General features: G+C 36.4%; 2 protein-coding genes across 2 annotated transcripts; one reads left to right on the forward strand and one right to left on the reverse strand.

Annotated features, from left to right (window-relative positions):
• The first annotated feature begins 1807 nt into the window (after positions 1 to 1807).
• LOC127798906 (protein REDUCED WALL ACETYLATION 2) lies at positions 1808 to 13766 on the forward strand. The gene is made up of 16 exons (XM_052332548.1): positions 1808 to 2217; positions 3621 to 3712; positions 8687 to 8824; positions 8915 to 8971; positions 9068 to 9140; positions 9722 to 9880; positions 11102 to 11251; positions 11341 to 11596; positions 11686 to 11807; positions 11998 to 12084; positions 12171 to 12259; positions 12364 to 12426; positions 12591 to 12647; positions 12828 to 12924; positions 12998 to 13156; positions 13491 to 13766. The coding sequence occupies exons 1-16, from the start codon at positions 2185 to 2187 to the stop codon at positions 13494 to 13496; spliced, it is 1638 nt and encodes a 545-aa protein (XP_052188508.1). The 5' UTR covers positions 1808 to 2184; the 3' UTR covers positions 13497 to 13766.
• A 33-nt stretch (positions 13767 to 13799) lies between these two features.
• On the reverse strand, positions 13800 to 15397 carry LOC127798909 (desiccation-related protein PCC13-62-like). The gene is made up of 3 exons (XM_052332551.1): positions 14978 to 15397; positions 14623 to 14846; positions 13800 to 14539 (listed from the first exon to the last, which is right to left on the reverse strand). Exons 1-3 carry the CDS (start codon positions 15286 to 15288, stop codon positions 14133 to 14135), a joined length of 942 nt encoding a protein of 313 aa, XP_052188511.1. The 5' UTR covers positions 15289 to 15397; the 3' UTR covers positions 13800 to 14132.
• Positions 15398 to 16314: the final 917 nt, after the last annotated feature.

The following is a 16314-nucleotide window of genomic DNA, read 5'->3' on the forward strand; positions in this document are numbered from 1 at the left end:
CAATATAATAACTAATTTTCATAAGAGTTTTTGGGTAAATAAATAGATTGCATTGGCAATTTGGATAATGATGCATGTATGTATAAAATTGGTGGAATGGATATCTATTAATAAACTCTCCTATAATGTATTCCGCTGTTTGTTTTGATCATTTATAAACTCTCATCGGACATTAAAAGTCATATATTTTATTTTATTACTTATTTATTAAAAATTAAAGATTTTAAATTTTACTGAACTTATAAATTGTTTTAACAACATTTTTGATAAGCTACTATCAGATTTTTCAAATAAGTTATTGATAGCTTATTTTGATGATCAAATCAATTACAAATTTACTTTCAAACAATTTAAATATTTACAACTCTCTCTCTCTCTCTCTCGTCTCCTTCTCTGATCACCTCCTCTATTGTTAACTTTTATCATTGTCGCCTTTAGTTTAACGCTGTTACCATGCCTAGATCTCCTTATTTGTAGTGTCCATCTCTATCACCCTAGTCTATTGCCATCGTCTCCATGTCTGCATTTTCTCGTGGTCGTCATCCGTTGCCTTCACTATAAATATAACACATATACATATATATATTTAACATATATATTTTAATGTCTATTATATTAATATATTTAATATTTTTTATAAAATAAATATAAATTTAAAATATAAAATATTATATTAATATATTTTTTAATAATTATATATAATTTATCAACATCGTAGAAATTTCTTCAGTTAGACATTAATTTTTATTAAATATTAGTATTTTTATTTATATTATTCAATAATATGTTTATTTTTGTCTTTTTATTAAATTCTAATAGTTTATTAATTTTTTTAAACTAAATACATAACTATATAAATGATAATTTAAAACATATTTATTCAAATATCTGATCAACTTAAATGTTAGTTACCTTTTAAATTTTACACAAATTATAAGTATAAAGCCTGCGCAAAACAGCCTCTTAGTGTTGGAGAATAGTAGATATTAAAAGAAATAGAATAAACAGTAGTGTGGCAGGGCAGGATAAGAACAAGCCAACAAGGACTCTTAAGGATTGCTGGAGGGATATATGCTATACCCATACCCAAACCCAAGGCCGAATATGATAACGAAGGTTCTTTCAACGTCTCAGAAGTTATCCAAAGAAGTATACAACTGACATTTGTTATTTGAAAATTGGATATCTGATAAAGAAGGTGCTACAATGCACATCACCCACATTAATAGCAGTGTACAGTACACAGGGATTGACAAATGACAAAAAATAATAATAAATAATTGACCATATGATGTTAATAACTTTCCTAGTCTTAATAATGATTTTTTCAGATAACCAACCTCATAATAATTTTATACATGACCACTTCTTCTTTTTGCTGGGATATAATGTATCCTTGTGATTTATGTGTTCTATTGGGTAGAGTTGGTGTTTTGATAAATTGGAACAATAGTGATTTAATTTTGATAAGTTATAACAATAATCATGTTAAAAAGAAAAGCATTTTATTATATTATCTGCATTGCGCAATATTACGAGGCTCATGTCTTCTTTAATTTGTTTATGTCGGGTAAATTTTATATTGTTCGAGAATAATAATTTTTTTTTATAAAAAAAATTTATTTATCCACTTACTTGTAGAAAAGAAGTTCTCAAATGAATGAATGTCTTTATTAGTACTATTTAAAATATAATAACAAGATAATCAAGAGTCACAAAATTCCAACTTCAAACGTCAACCAGGCCATGTCTTGTGGGGGGGGGGGGGGGGGGGGGGACGCGGTATCAAAAGGCGCTCAATTATTCCATGCGACCGCACGGGCTGCAGGTAATTTTCCTTCCGCGAGGAGATCCACCATTGTTATTTGTTACAACACTGAGCAAATCTGTGGCCTCGATTGATTCCCCAACTAACTGCTGCACATTCTCTCAACCTAAGCCTTCGATTGTTGTTTCTACTTACCATTTACTCTCTCTCACGTTTCCTTCGTACTTAGCCGACAGTTCTCTGGTCTATTTTTCACTCTACCTCCAAGTTCTCGCAGCAAATCTAGGCCTCCTCGGTGGATCTGGTGTACGGCACACCGGTATACGCGGACAAGCAAATTCTCTGATGCGCATTGGTGTGCTGATTCCGCCGCTTTAAGGTTTGCCCCCAAAGCGGAGCTTCTTGTGCCCTCAACGATGCTGATCTACGGACCTTTAACCCCCGGCCAGGTGAGTGGCTTCGACTTCGATGTTCGCTTTGTGGGTTTCCTCTCATTTCCTGTCAGATCTTCGGACGACGTTTGTGTTTTGCGTTGTCGGTGGTTGGGGCCTGTGTAGTCGTTTAGATTTGGCGATTTCTGTTGCGAACTTGGATTTTTTGCTGTGGACTCTAGATGATTTCGCTTTCGGAACTTTCCAACTGTGTATGAATTTCGTCCCCTAAATTTTCAGTGCAATGCCGTCTTTGTGACCAATGCATGTGTAGTTTTATCTAGTCGGTGAATATTATGGATGTGCCTGTTTAATTAGATATATAAAGATTTGCGTACGGAGATATGGAAATATGGAAGTTGGATGTACTTCAGGTATATTTGGAATAGTTCTATATGTATTGTGTGACTTTGCTCATTTGATTGTTATCTTATGCCTCATGCTGACATGATAATTGTTCAGTCCGATTTAATAGTAAAATTGGCGGTCCAGTTAATTTGGCTTAAGCAAAATATTGTGGTGATTTTATTGCATTTTTCCCAGAGAAGTTGTCATCTTTACCCTGTATTCAGAACTATGAACTGTGGCAGGGAAAAAAGCAGGTAAAGAAAATGATAGGAAATGACAGTAAAGGAATTGAATCTAATTTTCTCATTCTCTTTTAATTTTCTCTTATTTTTTTCTTTCCTTAAATGAACTGATATTAGTTAAGAGAAAATACCTGGGTAGCAGGTTGCAGTTGAGTCGGCTCGGGAATTTACTTTTTTTAATTAACTTAATTACTTATAAGACATGTTTGATCTCATGAAATTGGTGAATTTTAATAAGAGTTCACTTGAGTTGTGAGTGCAGAAGTGTAAAAATGGAAGCTGTATTGGTTTCAATATGGTTGCACGATAATCCACTACCCTTCTTTATTTCGTTTTAGAGACCTCCGAACAGAACAAATAGTAAGGCACCTGGTTAAGCTGGTTTTGCTAAATGAATTAAGTAATATCAAGCTTGTAAACTAGTTTGTAGAATGTGGATTAACTATCTAGCCCCCCCCCCCCAAAAAAAAAAAAGAATGTTGGATCAACAGCTTGAAGTATTAAAGTTCACTTGTATACGAGCTTATTCTGTTTGCTATATGTAATGCAATTTTATTTTTCTGTGGACCTTGATGAGTTTGTGTTTTAATCATATAGAAAGATATAGAGGGATAGAATCGACAAATGTATTATTGTTCAGTGCAACAAGATTTCTTAGATTTTTCCCAAACAGTGAATGTACTAAATCTCGCAGCATGACCTCTCTCTCTTCCTGTACCGTTGTGCATGGTGTTTGGATTGAATTTGCTTTTTTACCTTGTGTTAAGCCTTTTCTCCATGGGTATTGTCTTCCATATTTTTTACATATTTTTGAGTATCTCCTAATTGCAGGTGTCATTTTTGCTTGGAAGCATCCCAATATTTTTGGCCTGGGTATATTCAGAATTTTTGGAGTACAAGAAAAATTCAGCCTCATCCAAATTGTTAGTAGACTGCCTTCAATTCTGGATAGAATTTATTGTCGTATCTTCTGTTCAGTTTACACATTTGCAACTAGAATCTTATGACTTATCTACATATTTTCTCACCTGTACCACCTTTATGAATTTTGTTGCAACTTTATTGATTATTGACTGCATACATAATTTCTGTATCACACTTTTAACATTTGCTACTGGTTTTGAAGGGTTTGCTAGAATATTCTGTTTGATTTGTTTTTGTGTCAGTTATTTAACAAGTTTCTATGAAGATTTTATCTGAAAATTGTTGGGTCTTATTTATATGAAGAAAAGAGTATTCTATTTGTCAAATTTAGAATAGTTTTCAAGTGAGAACAACGGGAATATATTAACTACTTTCTTGTAAGGAAGGAAGGAAAAGCTTATCATCTGTAATCAGGTCAAAGAAAACGGGTGTCTAAAGTGCATGAGACTTATTTACATCATTCATTAACAATATGTTTCTATATATATTAAGTAAAAATGCACTATCAAGATATAGTAAATAAAATTTCATGAAAATGTTAAGAGTTCATTGATGGCTTCCTTTAGAAGATAGTATTTTTTAAAGGAAGGGGTAGATAGAAAAGTTATTTAATAGGAAAATATAAGAGGTATTGATGATACGGGTGCTAATAATAAATGATATATGAAAAATTACATTTGATCATCATCATCAACCATACCTTATGCTAACCAAGTTATGGTTGGTGGCAAGGCATGTAAGCCCCCAAAATTTTACAAGATTTTTGGAGTGTTAGTTTTGAGATAAATTATTAAATGGGTATGTTGATCATTAATGGAAACAAATTTCTAGGATGAAATTCTTTTGAGGGGGTGTAAGTGTAATATATCTCTAAATTTTACATAATTTTGAGTGTTAATTTATGAGGAAAAAATAATTGAAATAAGCGTAATTGATGAATAAATTGAAAATTCTGATTTGGTGGGTGAGTGTGAAATTAAATTAGAATTGAGCAGTAGTGTATTTGACCAAGGGAGTGGTTGAATAAGTAAATATATAAATATGTATGTGAAATTGGGAAATAGTGCACTTGGCCAAAGAAATTGGTCAAAAAGATATATATGGAGAGAAAGAGAAATTTATATACATATATAAAAGAGAAAAAGGAAAATAAATAAATAGAGAAAGGAGAAAAGGCAAAATTTAAAAACAAAATAAAATAAAATGACCTTTTTTTTTAAAAAAAAAAAAGGTGAGCAGCAGGGCAGCTGGCTTCCAGCAGCAAACGAGCAGCCTGCTTGTTGCACAGTGCTGCAATGAGGAATGGGCCAGCCAGCTGCCAATTTAAAGGACCATCAGGTCCCTTCTATTTTTTCACAAAATTGGGACTTTGACCCTTGGCCCCAACCCTCTATGATGCCCTGTGTCTTAAATAATTGTATTTTGAATTAAAGGGGCATTTTTACATCAAAATTGAAGTGTTTTTTAATGAAAAAATTTCAATTTTTATTACCACGTTAGCAGAAGGGTAATTCAAGAAGAAGAATGAGTGCCCATTGGCCAAATTTTGGAGTGTATATAAAGGAGTAACAATGGTGGTCTCCACCATTTTTTTGACAATTCTCAATTGTGAAGTGTGTGGGTCTTGAGAAGAAAAAGATGGATCAAGCCAAAATGACAACAAAGGAGAAGGGAGAAAGCTAGGTGGAGAGGAGGAGGATGAGGAAGAGGCTTAGGAGGAGAGGAGGAGGAGGAGGAGGCTTAGTTAAGGAGTAGAACTGTAGAAGGCTTTGGCTAAAGATGATAGGAGCTAGGAAGTTGTTATGGTCCACTGCTGGGGATGGGACTTGTCCCGCATTGGAAGTTCAAGCTCCTAGGAGTGTGGGATTTATAACCTCTTGGGCATCTTCCCCTTAACAGTTAGCTTTTGAGGGTGAGTTTTACTCAAAAGTTATAACAGTGGTATCAAAGCCGGTCCCATGACTCCCAGTTCAAGCGAGCAACGACGAAGGTAACACTGGCATTGCAATGTTTGCCCGGGACTAGCAGTGGCTAGTGCACAGCTTGCTGTCGTGGGTGCTAGGTTGCGAAGCGTGGTGGTATGTTATGGTCCACAACAGGGTATGAGACTTGTCTCACATTGGAAGTTTAGACTCCTGATAGGTTTTATAACCTCTTGGGCACCTTCCCCTTAACAACTAGCTTTTGAGGGTGAGTTCTACCTGAGGGTTGTAACATAAGCTTACAAGTCTTATTCAAGTAAAGCAAGCTATGGGGTATGAGACTTTTCTTGCATTTTTTGATGTGATGATTTGGCTTCATGAATGTCATTTTGAGTACTTTGTGGAAAATGTTGAAAGTTACTATGCATATGCCTGTCACTTATTCTTTAGAAAGGACACGTTATATGTGAATGTTTGATGCATTTGAAATATGTTGAAAATAAGATGCATGTAAAATAGCTTATTCAAATGTTTGATAAATGTATAGCTTGTCCTCAAATGTATTGTCCTTCTACAAAATGTATATATATGTAGATGCAGGAATGGATCTTCCAATGACAAGAGAGAAACTTGTTGAATGAAGAAATGTGATTTTTGATTATGAGGCATAGATGGACATTTTATATAGTTTTGGCTACATATTGCAAGCCTATGTTCTTGCAAGCTTTTAAACTACATAAGTTTCATTTTGGTAGGGTTCTTTTTTTTTTAATGAAATGAATCCTTATGTAGTAATATGTAGACCACTAAAAGTTTGAGATGTAAGGTTACTTTGTTATGAAAGTATGGAATGAGAAATCAGCTTATGCTAATGTTCAGTAACACTTACTGTTTTGGGCTTAAGCAGAGTTCCTAGTATATTGTTATGTCTCTTAACTATATTTTCCCAACAAAAACTAGGATGCGTTGGCGAACTTTTGACACAAGAATCATTGAAAAAAGATTTTTCTATTGCTACAAACAGTATGTTTTGATGGCTTCCTGGGAACAGTATACAATATATTAAATTACAAGAAAATTCCAGGTGATGGTAAAGGAAGTCTAGTTTCTATCAAACTTGGTTTCATGTTCATTTGATTTTTGTAGAAAAGGATAGGCCTGATTTGGTAACGACTGCGCAATGTTGTCACTCGGCCAGACCAGCTGACTTTGAGTCAAATTTGGAAGTTTCAAACCTTAATAAAATCAAATGAGTTTTGGATATGTTGTAGCCAAGTCAAGTGAGCTTTCCAACAGTGTATGACTTACATGAAAAGGTGGAGAATTGGTCAGTTAAATACCTGAGATACATGAGTGTGTCACAATAGGAATGAAACTGTGAATAGTCAACTTTATATCATTTTTTGAATGGTCAAATGTTGCCCTTTGAACTTGATACTTCTACACATGGTCATATTATGAGTGTTCTAGTTGTGAAATTTTCATGAATTTTATCACCCTTAATAAAATGGAAATATCACTAAGGTTCAATATAAAAATGTTTATATATGTTAAAAATCTGTGTTGGATAATCAAGTATATACTCGAGTATTTGCAGGATAGTACTCGAGTATCATGGGATACTTGACTATCTTCTCAGAATAGTCGAGTTCTATGCAATCCTACAAGATCTTCCTAAATTCAGAAAGTTTCCGCATCTTGCAGGATCTATCATATCCTCAATCCCCAATCATATCCTCATTTTTAGAAAGATCCTATTGTATCTTGTAAATATTTTTGATTATATAATCTGTTTTTTTTTTTGGCTTATTCCTAAATGTACAGATTTCCCAGCCCTAAAAGAGAAAGGTCTGTTCATGTAGTTAGAGAGAAGCAATAATATTTTTCACCTTCCATTTACATTGTTTGTAACTTTGTATCAAATCCTACACTCTGATTATTACCCTTAATCATGATTTTAGAATAAATGGTTGCATTTTCAAATGTATTAAGGGTGAGACTCTAGTGATCATTGGGTGAACTTATACTTAACCAAAAGAAAATGGGTTAAGGGGATTTATTAGATGAGTCAAAGGGGAAGAAATTAATTTAACAATGGGAGTTGAATTAAATATTTTATTTCAAAAAAAATTTCCCTAGTTTTTGGTTTAGTAGCATGTTCGGGAGAATGGGGTGTTACATAACATTCATAGTGTCAATTGACTTTTAAAATTCACATTGACAATTCATGCAAAAGAAAAATGTGGGAAAATTTTATGATGTATGCCTTTCTTGATGCAACCTTTTAGTGAGGGATTGATGAGATAGCATTCTGACACCATCTTCATGTGAAAAAAGTTTCATAAGATGGCGATGAATAAAGATAATTGATATAGTCGTGTGTCTACCAGCTAGTACAACGTTGAATCACGACAAAAAAATTGCATTTGGTAATTGGTACATTGATGTGTTACTTTGGGTCTCTAGGTTCAACATGCGTGCATTGAGGCTATTGATCAAAGCACATGTAATGCAAATTATTTTGATGGTATAAGTTATTCTTTTTCTTAGTTTTTGTATTTTCTTTTCGTCTTTTCCTTTTTATTCTGCGGCACTTGCTCATGTAAGCCATGGAGGTATAAATTGTTCCGTTTAATAATGGTATGCAATGTTAGGTGGTGAAAAGTACATTGCTTTGGTCAATTTTTTAGCTGACATGCTTAATCTTTTTGAAGAGTTGCTAAGGCTCACTAAAAGGTGTGGAATCAGTGTAAACCTAAATGCTTTTGTGTCTGGGAGAACAATAAAGCATTTACCAAGCACAAAATCATTTAGCCCTCAACAAAATGCAATTTCATTCTAAATGAAGCAGAATTGAACAAATTGGAGAAAATGCAGTTTAGGAGACGAGTTGCATAACTTGTGTAGCTATAAAAAAGCTTACTGCAAGTTCCCTCTTTTAGTTAAAAGATACTATTTTCAGGTAAAGAATATGTTATTGCTTGGTCATCTCATCTTAAGCTAGGCAGGGACCCTCACTTCCCTTTTAATAATTTTACAGTTTACTGGCAGGCATTCTGAAATCAGCTTGGTTGAGGTGGAAAATGAAACAGTAAAAGAAGATGACAGAGCGGTTTTATTGGAAGGGGGAGGTGTCCCTTCAGCTTCTCCTAAAGCTCGGAGTTCGTCCATCACATCTCACTTTGTCAGGTTAGTATAAGATTACTTTTTGCTTTGGATTATTCTGATGAATTTTAGCTAGTCATGTTTATATGCTTTATGTTCTTTATTTTTTTTCAGATTCTTGTTACTGGAAGATTCTTTCTTGCTTGAAAATCGGTTAATACTGAGAGCCATGTAAGTCTTTTGTCTTCAATATGTGAAATTTTATGCTTTCAGTATTTGGAGGACATGATTAGAAAGTTAACTTCCTCACCATCTCTCTCTCTCCAGGTCTGAGTTTGGTGTCCTTTTGATCTACTTCTACTTATGTGATCGGACAAATCTCTTGGGTGAATCAAAAAAGGTTTTGCCCATACCCTTTATATTGCTGTTCCTTCCTTACAGGGCAAGTTTTGGTATCGTCTTTGGTGAAATATGTAGTAGATCAATTTAAATCTTAAGAAGAAAAAGTTCACTGAGTGGAATGTAGAATGAGAATGTTACATTCTTTACCAGCTTTGACATATTCTGTCTTCCCATAATTGAACACAGAAATCATGAAGATTGTCTGGACTGGCAGGTTGAATCTCTTGCTGCCCCCTCCAAAAAAGAAACAAAAGAAAAGAAAAAGGAGAAAGAAAATTGGCGCCCAAGACCCTTATATTGGCATGATACCACAAACCAAATTACTAGTCACTGGAGTAGCAAATGCTTCACTGTCTCTTTTGCTTAACATGTAGCAATAGTCAGGAAGGATTTTGCCTCTACATGTAAAATTAGCCACGACCAAGATCCTCTCTTATTGTTTTCTGAGTCCATTATTGGCTGTGACTTGGTCCATTTGCATCCATCAGGCAATTCAGCATTTAAAGCTTGTGATACTGTGAAAACTGATTCAAGTATTTCTGTTTTCTTTGGACTCTGAACAATACTTTGTTTTTGCAGAGCTACAATCGGGATCTTTTCTTGTTTCTCTACTTCCTTTTGATCATAGTCTCAGCAGCTACATCTTTTAAGATACATCATGATAGGTCGCCATTTTCAGGAAAATCCATATTGTATTTAAACAGGCACCAAACTGAAGAGTGGAAAGGCTGGATGCAGGTTAGTGTTTTCCTTTGGCTGGTGGCTTCAAATGAATATCTAGATGGCGTGTTTATGTCTTTGAAGTCCTAATTTATTATTAATTGGTTTCCAGGGCAAGAGAGGATTTATTTTTCTTCTTTCTGGTGATTTAATTTGTACTTGAACTATAACCAAACATAATTCTCCAGCTCCTTCCAGTTTTTTAAATCTGGAAGAACTTTCTTATTGCCTGCGTTGCTTGTTACGTAGAAACATATTTTCTTCATAGATACTGCATAGTAGTATATTTAATTGATGAAGACTAGTGATTTTGAGAAATAAATTGTAACTGGAGTACTTAATTTCCTACTCTAATTGGAGTTCAAGCAGTTTATGACAGGTGCAGCTACATTGTGTGCTATATTTAGCTTTATCATCTCATTTGGTTATAGGACCGTCAAAATGCATTATGAGGTTCTTAATCCTGTGAATACATTAGGCCCTTTTCTTCCATTGGAATTGGAATCTTGTAATGCTACCTAAGCAAATGAAACTTATACAGTAGCATATCCATCTGTAAATACTGCAAATGTGCTGCATAATCCTTGATCTTTATTTGAAGCAATATTAATCTTCTGTTAGGTGAGTGCATTGGCCAGTTTGAATTCACTCATTCTCAGATTAACCAGTGTAAAGTTGAAATCCTATAATTTGTTTCATGGAACAAATTATAGGATCCCAAGTTATATTCTACAGTGGTGGTGAATTCTGAACAACTACCTTAAGATGGAAGATTAATTACTCAAATTTGCTACAATTATGTAAAACTTGACATGTACGGAAAAAGGGGAAAAAAAAGGAAAAAGAACTAATGTGAGTGAGAGGAGATCTAGAAAAATTTTATCCAACTGCGTGTTGAGGAATTTGTCATGCATTTTTTGTTTATGAGCAAAAAGACATTTTATATATAGTCCTAATAGGAAGCCAAGTTGTTTAATGTTTTTGTATTTTAATTGCCTTTATCCCTTGCAAATGCAGAGTCCTTGTTGGTTTTTGCTTGTATTGACATGGGATCAACTTATGCATTTTGGATGGGTGTGTTGCCAACAATTATTGGGTTTATCTGTGAATTCAATTGCTTGTGATTTTTAACATATCACATTTATATGCATATAAAATTCTTGTTGCAGTCTATATAGTATTGTTTCCTGGTGGCATAGATGGTCTTGTAGTTTTTTAGACTTTTTTCTTTATGTACAGGTACTATTTTTAATGTATCATTACTTCGCCGCAACAGAAATTTATAATGCAATACGACTTTTCATTGCTGCATATGTGTGGATGACTGGATTTGGGAACTTCTCATATTATTATGTCAGGAAGGATTTCAGCCTTGCAAGGTTTGCTCAGGTACATCCCTTGTAAGTTCTAATGTTTTTTTGAGATTCTTTATCTAATTATTTCTATATGCTTCTGACATACTAGTTTTTGTTGGACAGATGATGTGGCGGCTAAACTTTTTAGTTTTTTTTTGCTGCGTAGTCCTTAACAACAGTTACATGTTGTATTACATATGCCCCATGCATACTCTTTTCACTCTTATGGTTTATGGGGCGCTTGGTATTTTAAATAAGTATAATGAGAGTGGAAAAGTCATTGCTGCAAAAATTGTTGCTTGCTTTTTGGTGGTGATTCTGATATGGGAATTACCTGGAATCTTTGATCTGGTCTGGAGGCCATTCACTTTTCTTCTTGGTTAGTATCTAGCCATATTTTGCTTTTCCACTGACTCAATCTTGATTGTTGCTAAGTGGCTTGATGATAATACATATATGTAATTTCAGGATACACCGACCCAAATCCTTCAAAATCTAAGTATCCCCTCTTGCATGAGTGGCATTTCCGCTCGGGCCTTGATCGCTACATATGGATAATTGGCATGATATATGCTTACTATCATCCAACAGTAAGTTTTTAATCACACGTTGACTAATTTTTCAACTAGTCCTAATAAAGATGCAGAGTTCCTTGCTCTCTGGAGATGAGACTGCTTTTGTACGGGTTCTTTTGTTTGTTTGTTTGTTTTTTGTACAGCTCGTCTGTTTTATCTGTATAATTTCAAGTCCATGCCTAACTTTTTGGATTTATTCTCATAGGTGGAGAGATGGATGGAGAAATTAGAGGAAACAGAAGTGAAACGTAGGATATCAATTAAAACAGCAGTTGCAATTGTTTCCTTGACGGTATTTTGTTTTTTCCATAATTAGAGTCTGTCCACTGGTATTTAAATTTTGCATCTGATTTTGAACTTTCCTTTTGTAATTTTTAGATTGGATATCTATGGTTCGAGTATGTATACAAGCTTCCCAAGGTCACATACAATAAGTACCATCCTTACACTTCATGGATTCCTATAACGTATGCACTTCTTTCTCCACAGCTCTTCAGTTGATTTTTTTTTTCTTTATTTTTCGGGAAGTTGCTGGCAGTAGTTTACATACCATTTCATCTTTGCTGAGCAGTGTCTATATATGCCTGCGAAACTTGACCCAGAACTTCCGGAGCTACAGTTTAACCCTTTTGGCGTAAGTGATATTGTATTTTAACATCTTTACATTTTATACTTGTTCTATTTGGAGAAGTGAAGCCAGATGCCTCACCATACCACCACTAATCCAACATTTATCTGTAAATTGGAAGATATTTTTATTGAGATCCTTTGCGGTCTTTTTCTTTGATGATTCACCAGATGGCTTGGGAAGATCACATTAGAGACCTACATATCACAAATCCACATATGGTTGAGGTATGCTGAACTATGAACCATGACTTGCCTTTTCAGGCTCTTCTTATTATCTACAAAATGATGAAAATGTTATTGCCTGAATTATGTAGATGTATTTTTTATCTGTGTATGCTCTCTCACTCTCTCTCTCTCTCTCTCGGTTGCACACACGCTAATTTAACTTTTGCTTTATCTACGCAGATCAGGGGTGCCAGATGGACAGCCTAAATTGCTTCTTTCTCTGATCCCAAACTACCCAATGTTGAACTTCATGCTTACCACTTCCATCTATGTTGCAGTAAGTAAAAGATTAACATCTTTTAAATATTTCTAGGAGCCTGAAGTTACAAATGTTACTTCCTTTGCTGCAGGTTTCATACAGGCTGTTTGAACTTACCAACACATTGAAGACAGCATTTGTGCCAAGTAAAGACGACAAACAACTGGGCCGCAACATCATTGCAGCTGTTATCATCTCCAGCGTTCTATACACTTTGTCTTTTATATTCTTGAAGATCCCTCAGATGCTGGTAAGAATTTTTGCAAAATCAATACGTCTCTGAAAGGTTGGTGTCAAATTGAGACTAACGTAAAGCACGTGCTTTAGCATGTTTGGCTTGGAGGCATCGATTATAACTCCCTCGTTTCTTTTGGTGTTTCGCACTTCTAGATTCGTGCATTTAGTATGCCGGTTTTGCATATGCTTACAACAATAAAAGACCAAGTTTGATCCTCAAATTAGTCGAATATAACAAACATGTTAAAGCCTTTATACAGGGTCGGCTAATGAATTCTAAGTTCTTTTTGTAGAAAGTGTGGCTAACTAGTATGCTAGTCTTACATATCCTTTCCTTCTGTCCACAGGTGTAAAGCCTCAGAATGTGCAGCCTAGAGAGCTACCACTACCACCAGTTTCCATGTTGGTTTTTGCTTTTACCACGTGAAGGTGAAGCACATTCCTGAGCCTTCACCTTCCATCAAAGTGATTGAGAACAAACAGATAGTGTTGTGATATTTGGTGGGTGACAAGTAGAGTATTGTATAGCGAAGGGCAGCTGATAAATTTAACCCCAGATTGAGGGATTATAGTTACATTTATTCTCATTGGTTTTTATACGAATATATTCTGGTTTCATTGTATTCTCTTGAATTCTCTATCATCCAAGTGGCTATAAGTGCAATTCCATTCCACTGCAACAAATGGGTGTTGTCGTTTGGTGGAACCTAACTGCAAATATTAAGAAATGTTAAAAGACATACAAAACTATACATCCAACCGAGAGTTGAGGCTCTTCTATAGGTGGTAATTAATCTTTGTTCCATAACCTCAATTCGCAGAATCTGAGGTTTATGGTAATATTATACTTTTCCGTTGAAACTATATTTTAAACACAATCTTAAAGTAAAGCCCCATGCAAATACGATGAAGATAAAGCTCAAGCTGTTATGTGTTTCACTGCAAACATCAGTTACATAAACACCGAAACTGAAGACAGTCCAAATACTTCAAAATGAAGCTTTATGGATGCAGCATCCATTCCCTTTGAGGTGTACTTCGGCGATTCTGCCGCGAGCTCCCTTCGGGTAGAAGCCGCCGGCCACGTGCTCGTCTCCTCCGCCGTACACAATCCTCAGTATTTCCTCCGGCGTTCTGCCATATCCCAGAGAGTCCTCGTCTCCGGCCAGGATGTTGCCTTTAGTCTTCCCCTCCGGTCCTTGGGCTTTCTTCACCAAGAGGCCTTCATCCTTCACTCCGCAGCTTCCCAGCTTATTTCTCAGCTCCGAGATCCTGTTGGTGAACTCCGCCACCGTGACGCCGTAAGGCTTCACCTCGTCCTCCGCTCGCTTGTAGAGCATCCCCCGGATAATCGCATCTTGGCCTGACTCCACCGCCAGAAGCCCCGCCACCAGTTGGTAATCAATTAGAACATGCCAACACGCAAGAACAAATCAGAGTCGATGATGTATTTAGTGAGAGAGATGCATATATGTACCTTCTTGGCGATGGAACTTATGAGTTTGGGATTTGCTCCGACGTATCCAGTGAGTCCAACGTAAGGGACAACGTACGATGCGAGGAGAAAGTTGAGTTCATTCGCGTATGGATCGAACGGTGGCTTCAGAGGCCTCCCAAATGCGCTGTCCATCACATCTCCGAATGCTTCTTTAGTCAAATTCAGCAGCGGCCTCGGAAATCCCTCCACTCTCTTCTTAATCGCCCTGCATTCATATTTATTTTCCGAGAAAATTATTTCCTGGGAAGAAGAAGTGGAGAACAACTCCCCCGAGAAAGAAAAATAGAAAATTAAACCAAAGTCATTTAATTCATTAGGTGATGGACATGGATCGACCTTAAGTGTCCGACTTCCTGCAAACCAAACTGGAGGATAACATCTTTCGTGAAAGGATCGAGGCTGGCCATTCTGCCGCCGATCGGCCGCGGACCACCGCCCGAGAGTTCGGGAGCGACGGCGTCGAGGCCACGGCCAACTGACGCCCATAAGAACAACTCCGCTTCCAAGTACTCTAGATTTAGTGGGAACTCGAGAAGATCCGCATCGGAGTCGGGGAGGTGGATGTGGTGGTTTCCGTCGAGTTCAGAGCAGTGAGAGGTAGGAAGAAGGAAGAGAATGAGAGAGATGAGCATGGTGGCGGTGGCCATGGTGGTTGTGCCGATGGAAATGGGAAATGCGGCGGTCTTGTATTTTTCTTGGCGGTGAGGTGGAACTACACGTGTAAATTGTATGGCCACGTAGTGTCCGACAAAGTTCCACGTTCATTTTTCAGATCGCACGTGGGTTTACATACATACACACGTGTATATATATATATATCTTATAAAATTTGAATCGAGTACGATTTTGTTCACCCCATTTAACGAGGTTAAAATAATTCCCGCGAAAGGTAACGACCTCTCTTCTCTCCCCCCCCCCTTTCATCATCGTCTCCAACCAGTCTCATGCCACCACTTCCTCTCACACATCAATCATGGAGGTTTCCTCGCATGCTGATTGCCTATCCTATTCGATTGCAAGATGCAACGGTGCAGTAGTGAGGTGGCGATGCGATGCAGCAGTGAGACAAGGCGATGTGAGGAAGGCGACTAGATGATTGGCTACGAAAGGAAGGTGACGAGAGCAAGGGAAGGGGAGAGAGATAAGAGAGAGAAACAGGATGGGTAGAAACCCCTGAAATGACCTTTTTACCCTCCAAATTAACGGGGGTGAACAAAATTGCACTCGTTTGAATTTATTAAACACCTAAAATCCCAGAATAGTGCACACACGAGCTTTTGTTGTCACTGGGGATGTTCAAAAAAATCGACTTACTGCAAAAATCGATTGAACCGAACCGCAGTGCACCGTTCGATTTTTTTGGTGAGCAATTTGACACGATTTGAGAAAATTACAAACTACGCGGTTTGCAATTTGAGAATTTCGCAGTTTGGTTTTGAGTCCAACTGTCTAAATAATATTTTAATAATAAAAAAATTAAAAAGTAAGAAGCCGAACTTGAACGTGTATGGGCTCATTAAGAGGTCTTCGTTGTAAACCTGGAGTTGGTTCGAGATTCTACTGTTCTATGTCCGCATCGCACCTTGCGCTGTCGAGAGTGTTTCGAACCAGCTGATGCTTCGCCATCTGTGCCGAGAAATTTGGGTTTCGCTGCAAATCAATGGCGCTTGCGT

Source organism: Diospyros lotus, chromosome 4, assembly GCF_014633365.1.
Source record: "Diospyros lotus cultivar Yz01 chromosome 4, ASM1463336v1, whole genome shotgun sequence".
NCBI classification, from domain to species: domain Eukaryota; kingdom Viridiplantae; phylum Streptophyta; class Magnoliopsida; order Ericales; family Ebenaceae; genus Diospyros; species Diospyros lotus.

Coding starts and splice junctions, on each gene's coding strand:
- LOC127798906 (XM_052332548.1), top strand. CDS start 2,185: ATGCTGATCTACGGACCTTTAACCCCCGGCCAG. Junction 9,881..11,101: donor AGTGGAAAGGCTGGATGCAG/GTTAGTGTTTTC, acceptor CTTTATGTACAG/GTACTATTTTTAATGTATCA. Junction 12,427..12,590: donor TACAGTTTAACCCTTTTGGC/GTAAGTGATATT, acceptor ATGATTCACCAG/ATGGCTTGGGAAGATCACAT.
- LOC127798909 (XM_052332551.1), bottom strand. CDS start 15,288: ATGGCCACCGCCACCATGCTCATCTCTCTCATTCTCTTCCTTCTTCCT. Junction 14,847..14,977: donor CAGGAAGTCGGACACTTAAG/GTCGATCCATGT, acceptor ATATGAATGCAG/GGCGATTAAGAAGAGAGTGG. Junction 14,540..14,622: donor CATAAGTTCCATCGCCAAGA/AGGTACATATAT, acceptor TAATTGATTACC/AACTGGTGGCGGGGCTTCTG.